Source organism: Phyllostomus hastatus, unplaced genomic scaffold (assembly GCF_019186645.2).
Source record: "Phyllostomus hastatus isolate PE091 unplaced genomic scaffold, TTU_PhHast_1.1 phas_contig_209, whole genome shotgun sequence".
Lineage (NCBI taxonomy): Eukaryota > Metazoa > Chordata > Mammalia > Chiroptera > Phyllostomidae > Phyllostomus > Phyllostomus hastatus.
Window position 1 is genome coordinate 19,715,515 of NW_025333735.1, and position 18,541 is coordinate 19,734,055.

General features: G+C 41.5%; 1 protein-coding gene across 1 annotated transcript; it reads right to left on the reverse strand.

Annotated features, from left to right (window-relative positions):
• Window positions 1-327: 327 nt before the first annotated feature.
• Window positions 328-17,224, reverse strand: LEPROT. The gene is made up of 4 exons (XM_045835510.1): window positions 17,153-17,224; window positions 12,211-12,286; window positions 6,691-6,877; window positions 328-4,223 (listed from the first exon to the last, which is right to left on the reverse strand). The coding sequence occupies exons 1-4, from the start codon at window positions 17,166-17,168 to the stop codon at window positions 4,107-4,109; spliced, it is 396 nt and encodes a 131-aa protein (XP_045691466.1). The 5' UTR covers window positions 17,169-17,224; the 3' UTR covers window positions 328-4,106.
• Window positions 17,225-18,541: the final 1,317 nt, after the last annotated feature.

The following is an 18,541-nucleotide window of genomic DNA, read 5'->3' on the forward strand; positions in this document are numbered from 1 at the left end:
CATAAGTCCACCTGTAAGACATCAGATGTTTCATAAATATTTGTGCAGAAGGACACTTTTCTTAAGTAGCATTTTATATCTGTAGTGCACAAAAAGTCTTCAGAGCATGTACAGGGCTCTTTTAAAGTGTGAGATTTTCTCTCTTTTGCAATACATCAAACTTTATCAACCATGACCCCCACCCCCACCTCCACCCCCAGAGAGTGCCAGCTGCAGCAAAACTATAGTTAGGGGCTGGATTCCTTCCAGTTAGCACACACTCCCAGACTGCTTCGTTTCAATTACAGTGAAATACAAACAGTGTAATAATGTACATAAAAGTCTTTGTTAAAGTATAAATGCCAAGTTTTATTTAAAAAGTAATCATCCTCATCATACATACACAATAATGCATTCTAAAGCAGTTTTGGGTTTACATCGTAAGGGTTTGAGTCACCCCAAGGTGTGCCTGCATACCTGGAGGTATGCAGATCATTTTGAACTGAAGTTAACTGAGACCCTGCAGGATAGAGAAACGTCTGCCCCCTTCCCTCAATTACCTAAAAGAATTTTAATTTGAAGCCTTGCCCCCAATAAGAGATTATCAGAAATAACCTCCTTTGACCTATCTATCTGGCAGGGCAAACTACTGATTTAAAAACAAAAAGCAGTCTTGCGATCTTTCGCATCATGTGTGGGGTCACACACATCACTGCTCTCCTCCAGCGGCATGGCCACTTACAAGCAGATTGTTAAGTCATGAGCTATTTAATATGAGAATTTTTGCAAATAAGGTACTCATAAGAAGGAATGGCAAGAAAATTCAATTGCACAATTTATATTCACCTATAAAATTACTACCTCCCAGTTGTAAACCAATTACTGTGCTTGGAAAATGCTAGCATCCTCATAAATATTCTGGTTACATTATGGTGCAAAATATAAATTTGTAAACTTTGAAAAAACACATTTTTGTGACATCTAAGCATTTCCTTGAGAGCATAGGAATGCTATTCATGTAATGAAACACTTCAGCTACACTCTAGAAGAGTCTTCATAAAGAAGATACCTCAGAGGTGAAGATACCTTGAGGAGATGGTAAGAAAAATCTGTGGGTTGATAAGTAGAGGAAAAGGAACAACTATGACAAGTAGGACCAGCTGAGAACTCACCCTGAAGAAGAGATGAGATATGACAGAGTTGCCCCTGCCCCCAAACATTATCTTCTTCTGCCAACTGGGGGAATGCTTTCTCCACTGGACTTTGCAGCATCGCCACTTTCTATGGAAGTTACTGGGTCCCGAGGCGTGCCCTTGTAAGGATGCAGCAGCAGCACTGTGTGGCAATTGCACAGTGCAGGAATTCGTGAGTTTCAGATGTGGGGAAGTTGATTCCAAGTCATTCATTCTTTCTCGGAAGGAGTTTGATCAGATGATTGTCTTCTTATCCCCACATGATATCAGTTATACTGAGAAAACTGACTGGTAGTAAGAAGCGGGTAATTCTGGAATATGAAAAACCTCAAGAGGTGGGGCAGGCTAGGAGGAGGGCCCTGATCCAGGAGAGGAGGCCAGCAAACCTCACAGGGGTTTACCTGGCCCCTAAGGGTGTTAGGGATTGGAAAGGGCTGCAAAAACAGAAGACAGACCCTGTTCTTTGGAAAAGAGACAGAAATTTGTACTTTCCTGCCTCCAAACTATTCACACTCCCATTACTTGGACCCAAATCTCAGGCAGGTACCAAGGTCAGCTAGCTCCTTTAGGGTTTACTTCAACACAGGTTTACCCTAGGGACTCAACCACTAATGTATGACATCGTCTCTGTAGGAAAAGTGTTCCAAAATATACCTGTAAGCCAGCTGTTTGGAATGTGATAGAGAATCCTTTTATAAGATTACCTACTTATAGGCAATTCTTTATGTATAATTTCAGTTTTAGAATGTAATCAATGTGCTTTGAATCTCCAAAATATATTCTATGATATATATATTAAAAAAAAATTATAAGGAAAAAAAGTGCCCAACATTTTTGTCACCAAGATGAAACTGCTGTATTGCACATTCATCTAGAGCAAATCTTCCTATTGACATTTATTACTTAAATGATAGGTAGGCACTTCAGAATAAACGTCTCTGTTTTCAGACATACAGCAAATCCAGTAATCTACCACTTTGACAAACCATTACATTACTAGGGAACAGCTACAAATATTCTATATGAAAGTGTTTTATAGCATCAAGAGGCAATGCTTTAAGGCTACACATTAAGGCTACCTTGGTTATTTGAAATGTGTATAAGCAACAAAGACATTTTTGTAAAAGGTAGTATAAATTCAACACTATTTCCATCTTAGGAAAAGAAAAGCTATTATAAGCCAACTAGACATTTAAAATGGAATCTTAAATCTTATTGCTATTATCCTATTGCAGGACAGATCAGCACTCAAAACTGCCCCTTTCACAATACCAAGAAATTCTCACTTTTTTGTTATCTTTTAGTTTAGGCTACATCGGAATAAAGACTTTTAAAATTAAACTTTCCTTTTGTGTTTGAAGTAAAATTTATTACAATACAATAAATGCAAGTGTTATTAAAATGCTGGTTGAAATTATAAAGTGTCTATATAATTTTTCTAATATAAATATTAGAAATAACTTCAACAATTCTGTATGTACATAGAACACTGAAAACATAAAGTCATGCACAAGGTCAAAATAAAACTTTGTATACTGTCCTTGTAGGTATCACTTTTATCTCCTCTACTATGATTCCAGAATATGAAGGGGTATGCTAATTATTCAGATACAAACTTAAAGGGCTCGGTGTTTTAAATGTACATCAGTTATCACACATTAACAGTATTCTAAAATCACTGCTTATACTATTCTGATCAAGTGGTTCTAATTCCCATATTTCCCCTTCCCAATAGGTCTTGGACATAAAGTGGAGCAAGAAAAGTGTGATTATAGGATCCAGAATGACATGTATTCCTAATGATTCATTAAAAGTGGCCAAAGTGTTATATATATAAAAAGTCCCACAGGACATAAACAACAAGTACATTAACATATAAGTAAAATTAAGCAGCTCACCCTCTGCTTGCTTACTTGGTTCCATGTCTTTATAGAAAGGAGGAACCGGAGTCACTAAGGAGCAAGGACGAATCAGAACTGCCAGGAGTGTGTGTTTGAGGGTGGGGGAGGAGCAGCACAGGAAGGAGCGGGCAGAAGTGTCAGATTATAAAGGGGAATTAAACAGAATTACCTCTCTAGTCTACCTCATCCTGCTAAGGCAGGGACTGGTTCCAGCTTGGCCTCCCTCCCTGCGTCCCAGGGAGCTCTGAGGCTATTGTGTCCCCGAGCACTGGGAAAACAGCCACTGCCGTTCAGACAGGGCAAAGGCATGTCTAGGTGTTCCCTACTGAGAGCAATTCATAAATATGAGGAACAGCCTATGTATTACAGGTTTGGACATTTTGCAAATACCAAACAGAGCCTGAATTAGGCCTCAACATGAAAGCAAGTGAAACAATTACAAATGAGCAGCTAACACCCAGAGAGGTTAAGGGGTACAGCAAATGGAAAGAAAAGGAAGCTGTGTGTGATGCTTAGTCCTCTATGACAGCACTTCCCATCCAGTCCCCTTGGGTCTGGGGTGGGGCCTCAGGATCTGCATTTGTAATAAGCACCTAGGCAATTCTGGTGCTCTTGGTATATGGACAACACTTTGTGAAGCAAAGGTCCACCACACAAAGAGGGGCCACCACTGTCTCTGGGCCACGTGTATCTTGGAAGTCCTAAGCAGAACTGAGAACTGCTCCTATCCAAGCACATCCCCAGGTAAAAGGTGTAGATGCACTGCATACACAGGCAACTGTCTACGAGACTGTGCTACTATATTTTCTGAGAGCACCAAGACTATGTGAACAGCCAGACAGCATGATTCAACTCGAGTAAATGGACTGATCTATTTGCTGGTAATAAAACATGTAGTCCTCCTTAAAGTGAACATGATATAAAGTATAAAAACCCCCAGCATATTAAATTTCATAGTAAAAGGCCACATGTGCACATACATACACAAAGTATGAGTTTTAAGGAATTAAATGCATATTATCAGAATGTAGTGCTACCACTGCTCCCAGCTAAAATCATCTCCTCTTCCAAACACAAGGAAAAAACCTTGAATCGTGAGGAAAATGACCGCATTGCCAGCCAGCACAAGGCCACAGGCTCCCCATTTAATCTGGAACACAAAAAAAGAGGATTAAATCTTTACTTGCTTCATACTGTATTCTTTGAAAATCTATTATTTTCTTCATTAGAAACATCCAATGAAATATTACATAAAACTGCTAAAAGGTTTAATGTACAGGTGGGAGGCAGTGAATTTACTGGGTAATTAATGTAATTACTTCATGAGGCTTGTTAATTAAGTGCACTATCATCCTTAACATTTTCCCCATTAGATGTATTTCTCCACTTGTTTTCAGTAGACAAAGACGGCCCTGAGTAAAACACAAGCAGATTACAAAGGGTCCCATTGCAACACCAGGTACTGAAACTTCTGTGCACACTGCCTTTGGTCATGAAAACAGGAATTGGAGAGCTAAGGATTGATTTGTTTCTCTTCTAGGCAAGAAAAGACAAAAAAAATCTGCTTGCAAATGAAAACAGCCTTCCGGAGTGGCACAGGATTTCAGACGTACAGCTGGAGATGACAGTACCCTCTAGTGGGCATTTTGTGTTTCAATTTCACTAACAGAAAACATCAATGAATTAGTTCCTTCACAAAATATGCACTATTGAATGGAAAAAAGAGACATTTTTAGAACAAAATTTAGGAAGTACTTAGTCTGAGGTATAAAGAGAATGAGGTCATGACAATCTTGAGCTCAAACACCATCAATGCTTCCTCATTATCTAGACAGAGTTCAAACTGGCAGGGCATCCAAGACCCTCTGTGATGCGCTTCACCAACCTTTCTAACCTCAGTCTCAGTCACTCCTTTTTAGTTCCATCATATTGGAATGCTGCTCTTTGTTCCACATACTGATTGCATTTTCACACTCGGGTGCCATTCCCCATAATAGCCTTCCCTACTTTAATCAAAATCCTATTTATCAAAAACCACATCAAATGCCAGTTGGAATTTCACTGTGCTCCCAAGGCATTGCGATCCTGTTTCAATTATCACACCTATCATATGCTTACCTATCAGGCTAATTTCTGTCCTTCTGGGAACAGAGACAGCATCTGGCTCTTATTCCTGGTATCTTACAAATAGCAAATGTTATACAAAATACTCACTAGGTGAATAAACACGACTTGTACATATCTTACATGCAATGCCCCAATAAGTTTCATGAAATTGAAACAGTATGTAATTAAGGGAATAAGAACAAAGAGTATGAAAGACAGTGAATGTCAAAGAAAGGAATAAATTATACCCACAATGTGGTTTTTATTCACTGTATCTTCAAAGCGCAACTGTATAGTTGCCCCTCAACATATGCCTATTGTATTGCATTGAGGACTGTGTCCATGATCCTCCAGAAGAATATGATACAATGTTGTGGTACTGTGATTTATAATAAATATTTGGTCTTCCTCTCCTCTCTAGCACAGAGACCTAAAACACTTGGAACTTCTAAGTGATAACAGTGATAAATGTGCCTTTTATTATGTTAATGAGGTGACTTTTGGAAAGCACCTACACAGATGAGGGCTAGTGCCCAGAGAGGCTAACCTGTGTGATTAAAAGGGTGAGAACTTTTGGTTGCCCCTCCCACCCCACCCACCTCTGGGGAACAGAGAGGAGCTGGAGATTAAATCAGTCACCAATGGCTAATGATTTGATTGATCGTTCCTATGTAATGAAGCCTTCAAAAAACACCAAAATGAAGGGATTTGGAGAGCTTCTGGGTTGGCAATTTGGCGATGTGAGCAGAGTGGTACACCCAAGAGGACAAGGAAGCTCCTTGCCCTTTCTCCATACTTTGCCCTATGCATCTCTTACACCTGGCTGTTCCTTTCATAATAAACTAGTAATCTGGTGAGTAAATGGGTTTCCTGAGTTCTGTGAATAATCAATCAAACCCAAGGTTAGGGTCATGGGGACTTCTGATCTATATAGCCAATCAATCAGTCAGAAGCACAAGTGACAACTGGACTTTTGACTGACAACTGATACAGAGGAGTCTTGTGGGACTAAACCCTTCACATGTAGGATCTGATGCTGTCTCTGGGTAGACAGCGTCAGGACTGAGTTGAACGGCAGGACACTGAACTGGTGTAGAACTGCTCGCTGGCAGTACAGGGACCCCATTCCACACACACTGAAACTGAGTGATCAGGAGCCATTTAGATGTTTACTTTGAAGCTAGAAGAGTATTGCTATTGTAGTCACTGTGGACTGCCCTAAGCTAAGAGGCAAGGATTTAAGAACAATTCCAGAAAATAGTGGAATAAAGTACAATATAAAAAACAAAAAATCACTCGGTCATGCTAAAAGTTGTAAAAACTAAGAAAGCATTCTGAAAACATGGCCAAGATATTGACAGGTAGATCTAAAATGTGGACTAGATTAACTAAAAGTATACCTGGCTTTGAGTATTAAGTCTAAGCAATAAAAAAGAAATTGAGGTTCCAGACGCAGGCCTCTGAAGTAAACTCAGAGACAATGGGGTAAAACAATGGAGAACAAAACTCACCACAGCCACTCGAGCAAGAATAACAGGAAATCCAAAGGCAGAAACAACGATTCCAGTAGTGAAAAAATAGGCCAGCTCCCGACAGGCACTGCTTGTTGCATCAGAGTCATACGTTGCTCTCTTGGCAATGAAATAGGGAATTGGAGAGATGGCGTGAAATACCAGGACGAACAGGGGCCAGTACACACTGTCGGTGGGACCCAGAAGAAATGCAAAAAGGAAAGTTACAGTTAAGACATTCTACTGTTTCAAGGTTCATATTATTTTAAACGTCTAAGCCCCAAAATTATTTATTCCATTGTCAGTGTTAGCACTTAAGATGATTTCTACCACGAACAGGGAAGAGATAATGATCATTAAAAATTACTAGTCATTAACATATAGATAACTGATATTGTGTTAAGAAACTGTACAATCGCATACATGAAACCTATAACATTTTATTAACCAATGTCACCCCCATACATTCAATTCTAAAAAAAGAAACTATACATAAATGTTGGGAACTGCCCTGCCTGGTATCAGAAGCTGTAACCCCCCGCCAAGGCTAAGGCTGAGGGAGTGGCCTTGGACCGTTAGCCAGCAAGGAGACAAAAGCTTATATCCCTGGCAGGAGCGCTGCTTCTGCTACTTCATCCATAACTGATCCCCAATGCTGGTCAGTTAGCCAATGACAGGTAAGATTCCCCAAGGTGGGAAATGACCTAAGACAGGCACAATCACGTGGGAGGCCCCCAAGAAAGGACTTTGGGGGCTACAGCAAAAGGGGGTGATGGACACTCCCTCCTCGGCTTTGATATAGCCTGAGTCCTCATCGTCTGGGAGAAAATCTCATCTCTTGGTTGCCTTACTTCCCTTGTTCCACCTAAGCCTGAAACAATGACTGGGTGGTGCAGCTCTGTGCTGAAAAGGGCAGGTTCCCCGGGGTGATCAGGCCTAAGAAAGAATATGTAAAATCCTGTGAAACCTTCTTTGTTTAGAATGCTCTCAGTTGAATGATAAGGGTCCAAGGAAGAAGTAAATTTGTTCTTTAAAGTTTTATAGCTTTTTGACCCTGACTCAAAATAGGCTCTCAGACTTCCTTGCTATCTATTGTTTGATCCTTACTTCCTGAAATGTTTAATGAGCTTTACCTGAATTCCTATACAAACAAAACCAATAAAAAGCCTCTCCGGAGGGGGAACAAGGTGCTCCCCATGTGAGGAGTGGCCATGGCGCCCTCCAGGAGAGAGGGTGGCCAAGGCGCTCCCCACGTGAGGAGTTGCCCTGCTGTTCCTATTCCCCCACAGGACTTGGTTGTCTCTGTGTATGTTTTTAGCATGTTTTGATGAACATCTGCAGCTTAGATGGATACTGCTGGCCGTTATCCTCCGAACATATGTATAATCTAGAATCTTTATTGTTTTCTGTAACTACTGAGCTGTAATTTAAGAACAGAAGCTTTAAAAAAACCCAGAAGTTTAACTTAGACATCTTTGCTTTCCCTATAGAACACAGTACAGTGGCTTGCACATGTGAGTTCAATGAAGATTTTTTTGAGTGCTTGCATGTTGGAAACCTTTCAATGAGTTAGACTAAAACCCAGATTCCTTGCCCTGACCTATAAAGTCTTACATGATTGGATCAACTTATTTTATTCATTTTGTGCCATCTTCCCTGCATTGGAAGCCATACTAGCCTTGTTTCTGTTCCTTCAACAACCCCATCCCTCCTCTAGGGCCTTTGCATGGCCTTTGCTTGGAATGCTCCTCCCCCAGTCCTCTCATTGGCTGGCTCCTTCTTATCATGCAATCTAAACTGACACGTCTCCTCCTAAGAATGGTTTGTTTAACCAGACCATCCATTTTAAATACCTCATGTCAACCTTTGAGCACATCACCCTCTGAACTTTCTACACAGCACTTATTTCTATCTGGTATTTTTTTTCTCGTGACAACAGGACTCTGACTTATCTTTACCAATCACCACTTACGTCCAGGCCCAGAATGAAGTGCTTCATTAATATTTATTGAATGAACAAAATAACAAATAGATTTTAAGTTTGGAAGACATGAAAATACATATGCTTATTAATGAAAACTTTAGATATATTCCAATCTTTATTATAAGAGGTCACAATAATTCTGTAATGCAAAAAATAAAAACTATTTCTTCTCAAATTTCAATGTTTTGAATGTATAAAAAATTGCCATCTGCTTTCCAATTACATTTCCTCCATAAATACTTCAGAAGTATTTTTCTCCATCAGTTAGACATTTATTATATTTTATTCCATGAGAGGGGGATATAGGCATAGCTTCTACTCATATATATACATACATACATACATACACCACAATAACACAGACCACCACCATGCCTTGATGCACACAGATCAACAAGGACGGCCAACATTGCCGAGCAGTACTTGGTGTGAAGCCACTGTGTAATGAAAGCTTCCCATTCAGCCAGAGACTAGGAGGGCAGGATGGTCAACCAAAAAGCAAGAAAGGAAAGTGCCCTTAGGAGAGTCAGGGCAGAAACACTGAGTTGGGACTCCTAATTTTACACTATAGGAATTATAGAGTATTTCAAGAATCACCAAAAAATATTGTGGGAAGGGACAGGGTTTTTACAAATTCTCTAGTTCAAGGCTCTTTCTGTACCAGTGAGGAAAAAGACACTGGAGAAGAGGTCTGGAATAGACCCAACTGTTGCCTGACATAGCCACGGCCAAGAACTCTTAATTCTTCCTAGAATACATCAAGTTTTCTGAAGAAAATGTGACTATGCTCCCATTCATAGCCAGTTATTGTGGGCAAAAACAGGGGGAGGGTATGTACAAGTTCAGTGACAGAAAGTAACCTAACAGGGTGATCTGGCCTTAAGTTCCTAATGAGCAGGTCACGGTGGGTAGTGACACCCAGCCCTGTGACTTCTGTAGTAAAAGGTTTATCTTTGTCCTGAGCCAGCCCTGCCTGTTTTGCGAGTGTGTGTGCACATCAAGGTTAGCACCCCTCTGAAACAAGAATAACCACCCTCGAGAGAGGATATAACCTTAACTATCCTGCACCTTGCTTTCTCCACCTCCATGGAACCTCCCTGACATGCCATCCTTAATGTCAAGTGCATAAAAGAAACTATAAAACTATCACTCTCCTGAGCATCTGAGATCTTGTTTCCATGCAACTGTTGTCAGTTTTGGCTCAAATAAACTCATAAAAATTCTCTACAGGTTTGGACATTTCTTACATGAACAATATAAATTGTAAATGCTTCCAAAACAAAAATTTGGACCGTACTGTTCTTTTATACACTAGTGAGTTTTTCTCAGGGCCAGAGGTCTCTGTTTGTGCCTAGTTATGTCTACATATGAATGCTGAAAATGCGAGATAACCTCCAAGATGGCATTATTGAAATTAATTTAAAGGCAAGCACTTGTAAGGACTGGGTATTTTAAAATTCTCAGAAATACAGGAACTAACTGAAATGCAATCCTTAGTAAATAAAAGCTAGTTTAAGTTTGTTGGTTTAAGTAGAAGGCATGTCTTTTAAGTTGATATTTTAAATTTAATATATTTATATTACATTTTACTTGGGGTTTTATAAAAATAAGTCCATGTTAATAGTTGACGTCTATGAAATGTTTCTAGAGGTTACAAAATGTCTTCATATATGTAACTTCTTAGTTTTCATTAGAAATTGAGGTTTTAAGGGTTAAAATCTCGATATACATAGGAATAACTTCCTGTGCTGCAGGAGGGACCCTGGAACAATGCAAAACAGTTTGTTTTCTCTCCTTACAAAAGAGAAATTTTAAGCTAGTCAGGCATTTTTTTAAATGCTAAGTTGCATGGGAAGCACTGTGACATGAGCGACGAAAGACTCCAGGGCCCATTACGTGGGGAAAGGACAGCCGTACGTGAAATGAGTCCTTGGGGTGTGGGAAACTCAAGATGGCTGCTTGGTTCTTCGAGGCTCCCTGGCAAACCCTTTTTTTATTCCGTATTTACATCCCTTCATGGATCACAGTGCATTCAAACTGGGCTCAGATGAGATGAAGGAACTTAGGAGCTAACATTATCAAAAGGAGACATGTTACACCACTGCGAAGGCTTGATGGAGTCACTCAAGAAAACGCTGAATAGGTGCTTCCTTTCCCAGGGAGCAACCAGGAGACAAAGACTTTAAGAATTATCAACTATCACCTTGTGATTCTGTTCACTGGAAAAGACATCAAATAAAGGCACTCTCCAATTTCACTGGATCAGGCACCTAACCATGAATGGACACTCACCCCTATCTCGGGCACTCGCCTCCGCCTACACAAGACATCGAAGTCTCCTCTAGGATGATCTGCCGCTGACACAGGCAGACCACTCTCCCAAGACACTGACGAGGCCTGTGTTCCTAGAGACATGCTGAACTCAGAAACCAATCTGCTTGATTGTCCTCACTTGTATGCTAATGATATTAGTTATAATAATATACTTGTTCTTTAGGCTTTGCTGATAGTTCAACTGTTTATAATTATGGAACTTAGTACTCTTCTTATAGCTATATAAATGTAATACTAGATGCAAAACACAGAAAAATGAAACAGATGGCAAAACTTAGATCATGAGGGTTCACAGGACATAAATGACCCAGAGTATTCCTTGTAATGAAGGCCTATAACACTTGACAACCTTCCATTTACCTGCCCTCCTCCCCTTTTGGGAAAATTCGGCCCCAACCCACATCTCAGCATTATTCTGTTGTCCCACCCACAATGATCCACCATTTCAACATGACGACCATGTTCCCCTGAGCCCCTCTGCCCATTACCCTTTATTCTTCATAACACTTCTACCTCTGACAGCATGTACATTTTAAAATCTGTTTATCATCCGTCTCCCCCACTGAAATACAGACTCCAAGAGGGGCAGAACTTTTGTTTTCTTATTTCTGAACCTCCAGTTCCCATAACCGTAGCTGTCACACAGTAAGCACTCACCAACAATTGTTAAATAAAGAAATTTGTTGAACGTTCCCTCTGCCTGAAATGCCCTCCCCTGACTTGGCCCGATAAACTATGATTTGTCCATGAGGCCTCCGCTTAAAGACCACCTCTATGCAGCCCTTCCTGACTCTCCCGGGGAAACTCGGATGTGCTTTCTGGAAGCTCTCACTGTACTTTTCACACATCCCCACTACAGCTGCCGTCTTCCTAACTGGACTGTTTGACCGTCTCTCACTCACGACTAGAACTATGAGCTCCTTGAGGACAGGACTACGTCTCTTCATTTTTGTATTCCCTGCTGATCCAGAGCAGATATTCAATAAATGCTTATTAAATGAATGTATCAACTGTAAAAAGAGCGTTTCTCTGCACTAGTACAGCTGACCCATGAGGGAACTGAGTTCATAACTTGGGCTTCACTAACTCATTGATTAGAGCTTGATGCTAAATTAACCAAACTCCCTAATATCTGTGACACACACACACACACAGTGACAAAAGACACAAAAAGAAGAATAGCTTTTTATAAAATAACTTACCCATAATCTTCTAAGGCACATCCCAGCATAAGAAAAGTCAGTCCAATAGCCCCACTGAAGGATAATAACACAAGAGCTGTGAAAAATAAAGCCAAGAGTTACAGGTTCCAGATCACTGGTTGTCAGGGGCTGGAGGAGGAGGGGAAAAGTGGGGAGTGAGTTACTAATGGGTATGGAGTTTCCCCTGGGGGTCGTGAGATGTTTTAGAATTAGATAGCAGTGATGGTTACAACCTTGTGAATGTACTAAAAACCACAGAATTTAATACTTTAAAAAGGTTAATTTTGTGGTATATGAATTATATCTCAATAAAAATTTTAATTGAAAAATAAAAGGTCCCAAATTAAGCAGATGTAGCAATTCACTTATTAGCTGATGTTACATTTGACTAGCAAATCATTGCCTATGTCTGCCACTTTTAAATTACAGTGTTAGTCTCAAGAATTTCCAGTGCCCAATTCCTATCTAAGGTACAAATTCCCTCTATTTCTGTCACAAGCAGCCAGCCAGTCAATCTCTACAACTCCAGTGAAGGGAACCTCATTATCTCCTGAGGTCATTTCATTCTGACAGTTTCTAAATGTTGAAAATCCTCTTTCCTTAAAATATGCAACACTGCTTCCCTGTAATATACACACTTTGGTGATTTTTGCCTCCCCAAACCTTAGTACTTTTAAATATTTGCAAATTGCCTTCCTGTCTTCATAGAAAATGATTCTCAACTACTGAATAAAATATGTATTCCTGGCATCTGTATCTCTCCTTACGCTGCTGACTTGTTAAAATTCTTGAGCTCTGAGTCATTAACATGGGTTCAAATCTCTGCCACCAACTGCTTGTGTGAAACTCTTTAAATCTGATTTCTCACCTGTAAAATAGTAATAACGGTGTAACCTTACTAGGAAGCTTATGGTAATTACATGAGATAAATCTATGTAAAGTACTAGGCAAAAGCAGGGACCAATAAGTAAATATTGATTGATGTAGGTATCTGCTCATTTTAGTAATGTTCTTTGAATAAAGAAGTAAATTAAAAGCATTGGACACTATATTATCCAAATTTGCTTCTGAAAAAATACAGGATCCAGCACAAATAACGTCCCTTTTTAAATACAAAATCTTTTATTACAAAATCTTTTATTACAAAATCATAAGCATGAAATTCTGTAATATAACAATATCACACTCAAGCACATCATATGACATGTCAGGTGAAATGTTCAAATTAAAACTATAAATTATCAAACCCATATTATTACCTTACCAACCACACTCAAGCAGCTGTTACTTCTGCTGGACCCTGTACAGAGCACTCAAAATTAGTCACTGACTAAACTAGTTAGCGTTCAGATTGCTTCCTGTTGCGTCAGGAAGAGATTTGGGGAAGGGGGTACTGTTTTATAGGATGATGCCAAGGTGCTTTTAAAAAACATTTACAAGGCCCTGGCTGGCGTACCTCAGTGGATTGAGCGCGGGCTGTGAACCAAAGTGTCACAGGTTTGATTCCCAGTCAGGGTACATGCCTGGGTTGCAGGCCATGACCCCCAGCAACTACACATTGATGTTTCTCTCTCTCTATCTCCCTCCCTTCCCTCTCTAAAAATAAAATAAAATCTTTAAAAAAAAACCACATTTACAAGTATGCAGATATTAGGGGATAAGGAAGAACTTCAATTCTAATTTATACATATTTTTCCATTTAGTAGATGTCACTTTTTAAAGAAAGCAGTACAAAAGTAAGTTTTCATGTCTTGTTTCATTAGAGAGGGTCTCTTCCTAGTCAGCTTTGTCCCCTCCCTGTGCCAGACCATCTGCACTCCTCCCTCTCCAGCACAGCCTTCGTAGCTGGGAACTGCAGCCGTCTTCTTTGTAGTCTGTGACACCAGCCTCTTGAGGTTCACAACCATTTATCTCCAGTAGATTCTCTTTAGTCCTTCTTTTTTTTCTTTTTTTTTTCTTCAGGAACTGCATCCTCTACATCTCTCAAAGATGGAGCTCACCAGATTCCAACTTCATCTCTTTCCATGCTACACTCCTGTTGAGACATTGCTTTCAACCCAAAGCTCCCCGGTACCACAAGGGCCCAGCCACATGAATGATGCACCTCCAACTCTAATCGTGACTTCTCTGCCTGAGTAGCCAACAGAGACCTCACATTCACATGTAAAAAACTGAAGCATCCCACACCACCTGCTCATGAAACACGTCTTCCCTTTGAAGGAAGGCTCTATCTTGAAATACCAATACCATCATTGCACTCCCTTCTCCAGAAAAACAGCAAATCAAGGAGACTCAATCTCCCAGACCTCACTGCTATAGATGAAAGCTTGTACTCCATCCCCACCACTCAACAATTCGTGTTATATCCTAATGCCTGTGTGATGGTATTGGGAGGTGAGGCTTTAGGAGGTGATTAGGCCATGAGGGCAGAGTCCACATGGATGGGATTAGTGACCTTATAACAAACCTCAGAGAGATCCCTCACCCTTTCCACCACATGAGGGTACAGCAAGAAGACAGCTGTCTACAAACCAGAAAGCAGGCCCTCATCAGACATCAAATCTGCTGGCATCTTGATCTTGGGCTTCCCAATCTCCAGAACTAATAAATTTTTTGTTTAAGCCATCCAGTTTATGGCAGCACTGTTCTCTTGATCTCTCCCGCTGCTGCCTCCCTAGTGTAGGCCCTTATCATCTCAGGCCTGGCTCTAGTCATCTCTTCCACTCCACCCTCCACAAGCAGACAGACAGTGATCTCACAAACACATAAAGTTGGTGTCACCCCCTTCATAGTTGCTTTCAAGCCTACAAGTTGTTCTGGCACTTGAGGCTCATCACCATCTAACCCCTACCTCCCTCGCCACTCTCCCACTAAATTCCAGTCTTAGAAACATAGTTTAAGCTCCTGGAGAGAACAAGGTGTGCTCTTTCATGCCCCCTGCCCTAGGTTACATGCTGTCCTCTCCACTTGAAAAAACTGCCCTCACCTGTGTCTTGCCAGGTGAAGCCTTATCAATCCTTTTAGCTTCAACTCAAGGATTACCTCTTGTATAGAAGTGGTCCTCTTTGTCCCTGGAGCAAGGTTAAGTGACCCCATCTGTGTTAGTTACCTGAGCTGCTATTAACAATGTACTGGCTGGGTGGCTTAGAACAGAAATTTCTTTAGTCACAGTTCTGGAGGCTTCACGGTGTCAGCAAGGCCATGCTCTCTCTGAAGTTTCCAAGGAAAGAACCCTTCCCTGCCTCTTCCTCACTCCTGGTGGTTTCGTTGGTGCTCTTAGGCTTGCAGCTGCCTCATTCTGCTTTCTACCTTCATCTTCACATGGTGTCTCCATATAGTGACCCTATATATCTCTATGTCCAAATTTCCCTTTGCTTGTAACAATGCTAGTCATTGGGGTAGGGTCCAATCTAATCCAGTAGCATCTTAAACTTGACTACATCTGCAAAAACCCTATTTCCAGATAAGGTCACATTGACAGATCCAGGAGAGTTAGGAACATAATTCAACTCACAACACCATCTGTGGTCCCACTGTATCTGAGCACACCGCAGTCAGTTATAGTAACCATTTCCAGCTCTGTTGTCCAATAATAATTTATCTTTTAATCCCAAACCTCATGTATACTGTAATCCCTCAAGGGTTGAACTACCTGAAAATACTTCTTTCCCTCAGTCCTTTTCCATTTCATAACCTAGCTTCCTTCACAATTTCTAACACATTCACACATAAACATTATTTGATAGTTTCTGGGCATGACTAAACGCAGTACAATTCTGAAATACTACTTGTCACCTGTTTTCTGCACTGGCTTCAAATGGCTGTATCACTCACAGGAAACTGTCCAAATAAATCATGTTTACTAAGCTGATGTTGAAATAAGCCATCCAGAAATAATGATAAAATATGTCTGCTGCTAACAGCTCACACACTCAGATATATTTCACAGTGAACACACACATGTGCAAATACACTTTATACAAGTTTATAGCAGGTCGGGGAGATCTTTGGGTACACATTTCAAAGAGAATAGGAACTCCAACCAAAAAAAAAGTTATGCTACTCTATTCAAAAGATTAGAAATCTAACGGTTTCCACCCAAAAATAACAGGAAGCCTTCCAGTAACCTCTCCCACGGCTGGCATCCTCCATTCCCCAGAAGGCATACAGATAAGGGAAGAGGTGTTCTTGGTACCCCCTTTTTATCAAGCGCGCCATTCAAAAACACATAACTGCACAAACACCACTTTCTTGTCTGTCCAAAGATGAAAGTAGTGATAAAATTCCACCTAATTTGCTTTCCACGACTATGAGAAATACAGCTCTTCTGGGCGCTTCCCATTAACACCCGCCTGCAGTCAATTCTGCCCAATAGGAAAAACTATCAGAACGAGAGGATTAAGTGCCCCAAATCTGAGCACGCTGGAGACAATAGCTCCTCTGGAAGAAATGGGGAAGTGCGGGATGGCAGGAAAAGACAGAGGAGTTAGGGCGCACTTGTCAGGACGTGGAAACCTCGTCAAAAACAAAGCAGACGGGGGTGGGGGTGAGGGTGGAGGGGAGCTCCTAGAACTGTGGAGCCGGTGAAGTGATGCCCCGAGGGCGGGCTCCGGTCTCCCAGGCAGGCACCGCTCCCTGCGAGGGTGAGTCCCGGGGGGTCCGGAGGGCCAGGGGAGAGCGTAAAGGCCAGTGGCCTAGCAAAAAAACAAAAACAAAAACAAAAACAAAAACAAAAAGGCTAAGGTTCCCCAAACATCCTTCCACCCTCAACCCAAGAAGCGAAGGGAGTGAGCGAGTGCTTTCCCACCCAGGGAGGTGGGAAGCATCGTGAGGCTGGGGGAGGTCGCTGCCTGCCCACGCGCTGAAAGCGCAGCTCCAACGTAAGGCCGGCGCCGAAGAGCCAACCCCACCGCAGGACCAGCGAGCGGGACCACGGATATACCTTTAATCCCCGCCATGTCTCCCGAGCTGAGGCCGTGGCTGCTTCCGGCTTCCTGCCACAGACCCCGCCCGAGCCCAGCTGGGGGCTGGACCGCGGGCCCCGAGACCGCCCCCGCCACTCAGAGCCCCGCCCAAACTTGTCCACAACCCCGCCCCCATTTCTCAGAGCCAAGCCCCCGTCTGCAGAGCTTGGCTTCAGTCTCCCAATCCATATCCTGGGCCATCCCCACAAACCCCCTTGCTCAGAATTAACCTTGACCTTGCTCTGGGAGCCCATCTGCTTCCTCCTAAGCCCACCTCAGAAGGCCATGTTGTACTTAACTTTCCTCAAGGGACTGGCAAGTTTTGCTTGTTGGGGCAATCTGGAAGAGTATTTTTCATTTGACCTTCACAGAAAGAAGATCAAAAAGGTTTAGGAGCCTCAGCTCTTTGAAAAAGGTTGGATTAGGGGCCACATATCCTCTCATAACCAAGAACCACTTCACAATATGGTGCTTCCCTCCCCTCTGTGGCTTTTTCTTACTTTTTAACGAAACAAACATAAAGGGATTCATGGGAACTCAGGTTCCCCTGGCTACCCGGAGAAGTACAAATCCTCACCACCTTTCCGATTCCTGCTTGGTTTACTTTTGCAAAAGCTGTACACTGCATCTTACTGTTTTAATACATGTAATTACCTGTGACTTTAGTTTATCCTTCTGGTTCCTACCATGTCTCCTCATAGATGGAAGGTACATTTATTAAAAACACGGTGTTGCTAATACCTGGCTCCTGCAGACCCCTGAAGATCCAGAATTACACTGCACTCTGTAGCTGCAATCTAGTCAAGAGAGTTGAGAACTCCTTCCCTATTTTGAGTATCCTATTCTTTCTAATACCTGTTAAAGTGCTCAGGGGAAACTACCTATCACTCAAACACCCAAAGTCTGTCTTTTTTAGCTCACTATAGTGCCATCTTGCTCTCATGAGGAAGTTAAGATTTTTTTTTCACCTAAATTGATGAGGATTTCCTAATTGGGTCAAATCTATTTCCCTTTTTATTTCCAACCACCCAGCAAGTTATCTGGAAAGCTATATATAAGTGTTTGCTAGAGCCTTCCATGTCAACCTGAGGCTAGCCCCACAGAAAGGAATGATTTTGGAGAAAAGTGACATTTCTTCAGAGGCACAGCTTGGTTTGAGTGCCTTAGGCTTAACAGTAAGAAACTGGAAGGCTGTTTGAGAAGAAAAAAGATGAGGTGTTCACCCCAGGGTGATGTCAAGACGTAGAAAATTGCAGAGCCAGGATTGGTCTCCAGGCTTCCTGCCCACGGCAGCTGTCCTTTCCAGCTTACTAATAAGCACTTAAAGAGAAAGTTAGCCATCTTGCTCAAGGCTTTAACAATCTGAG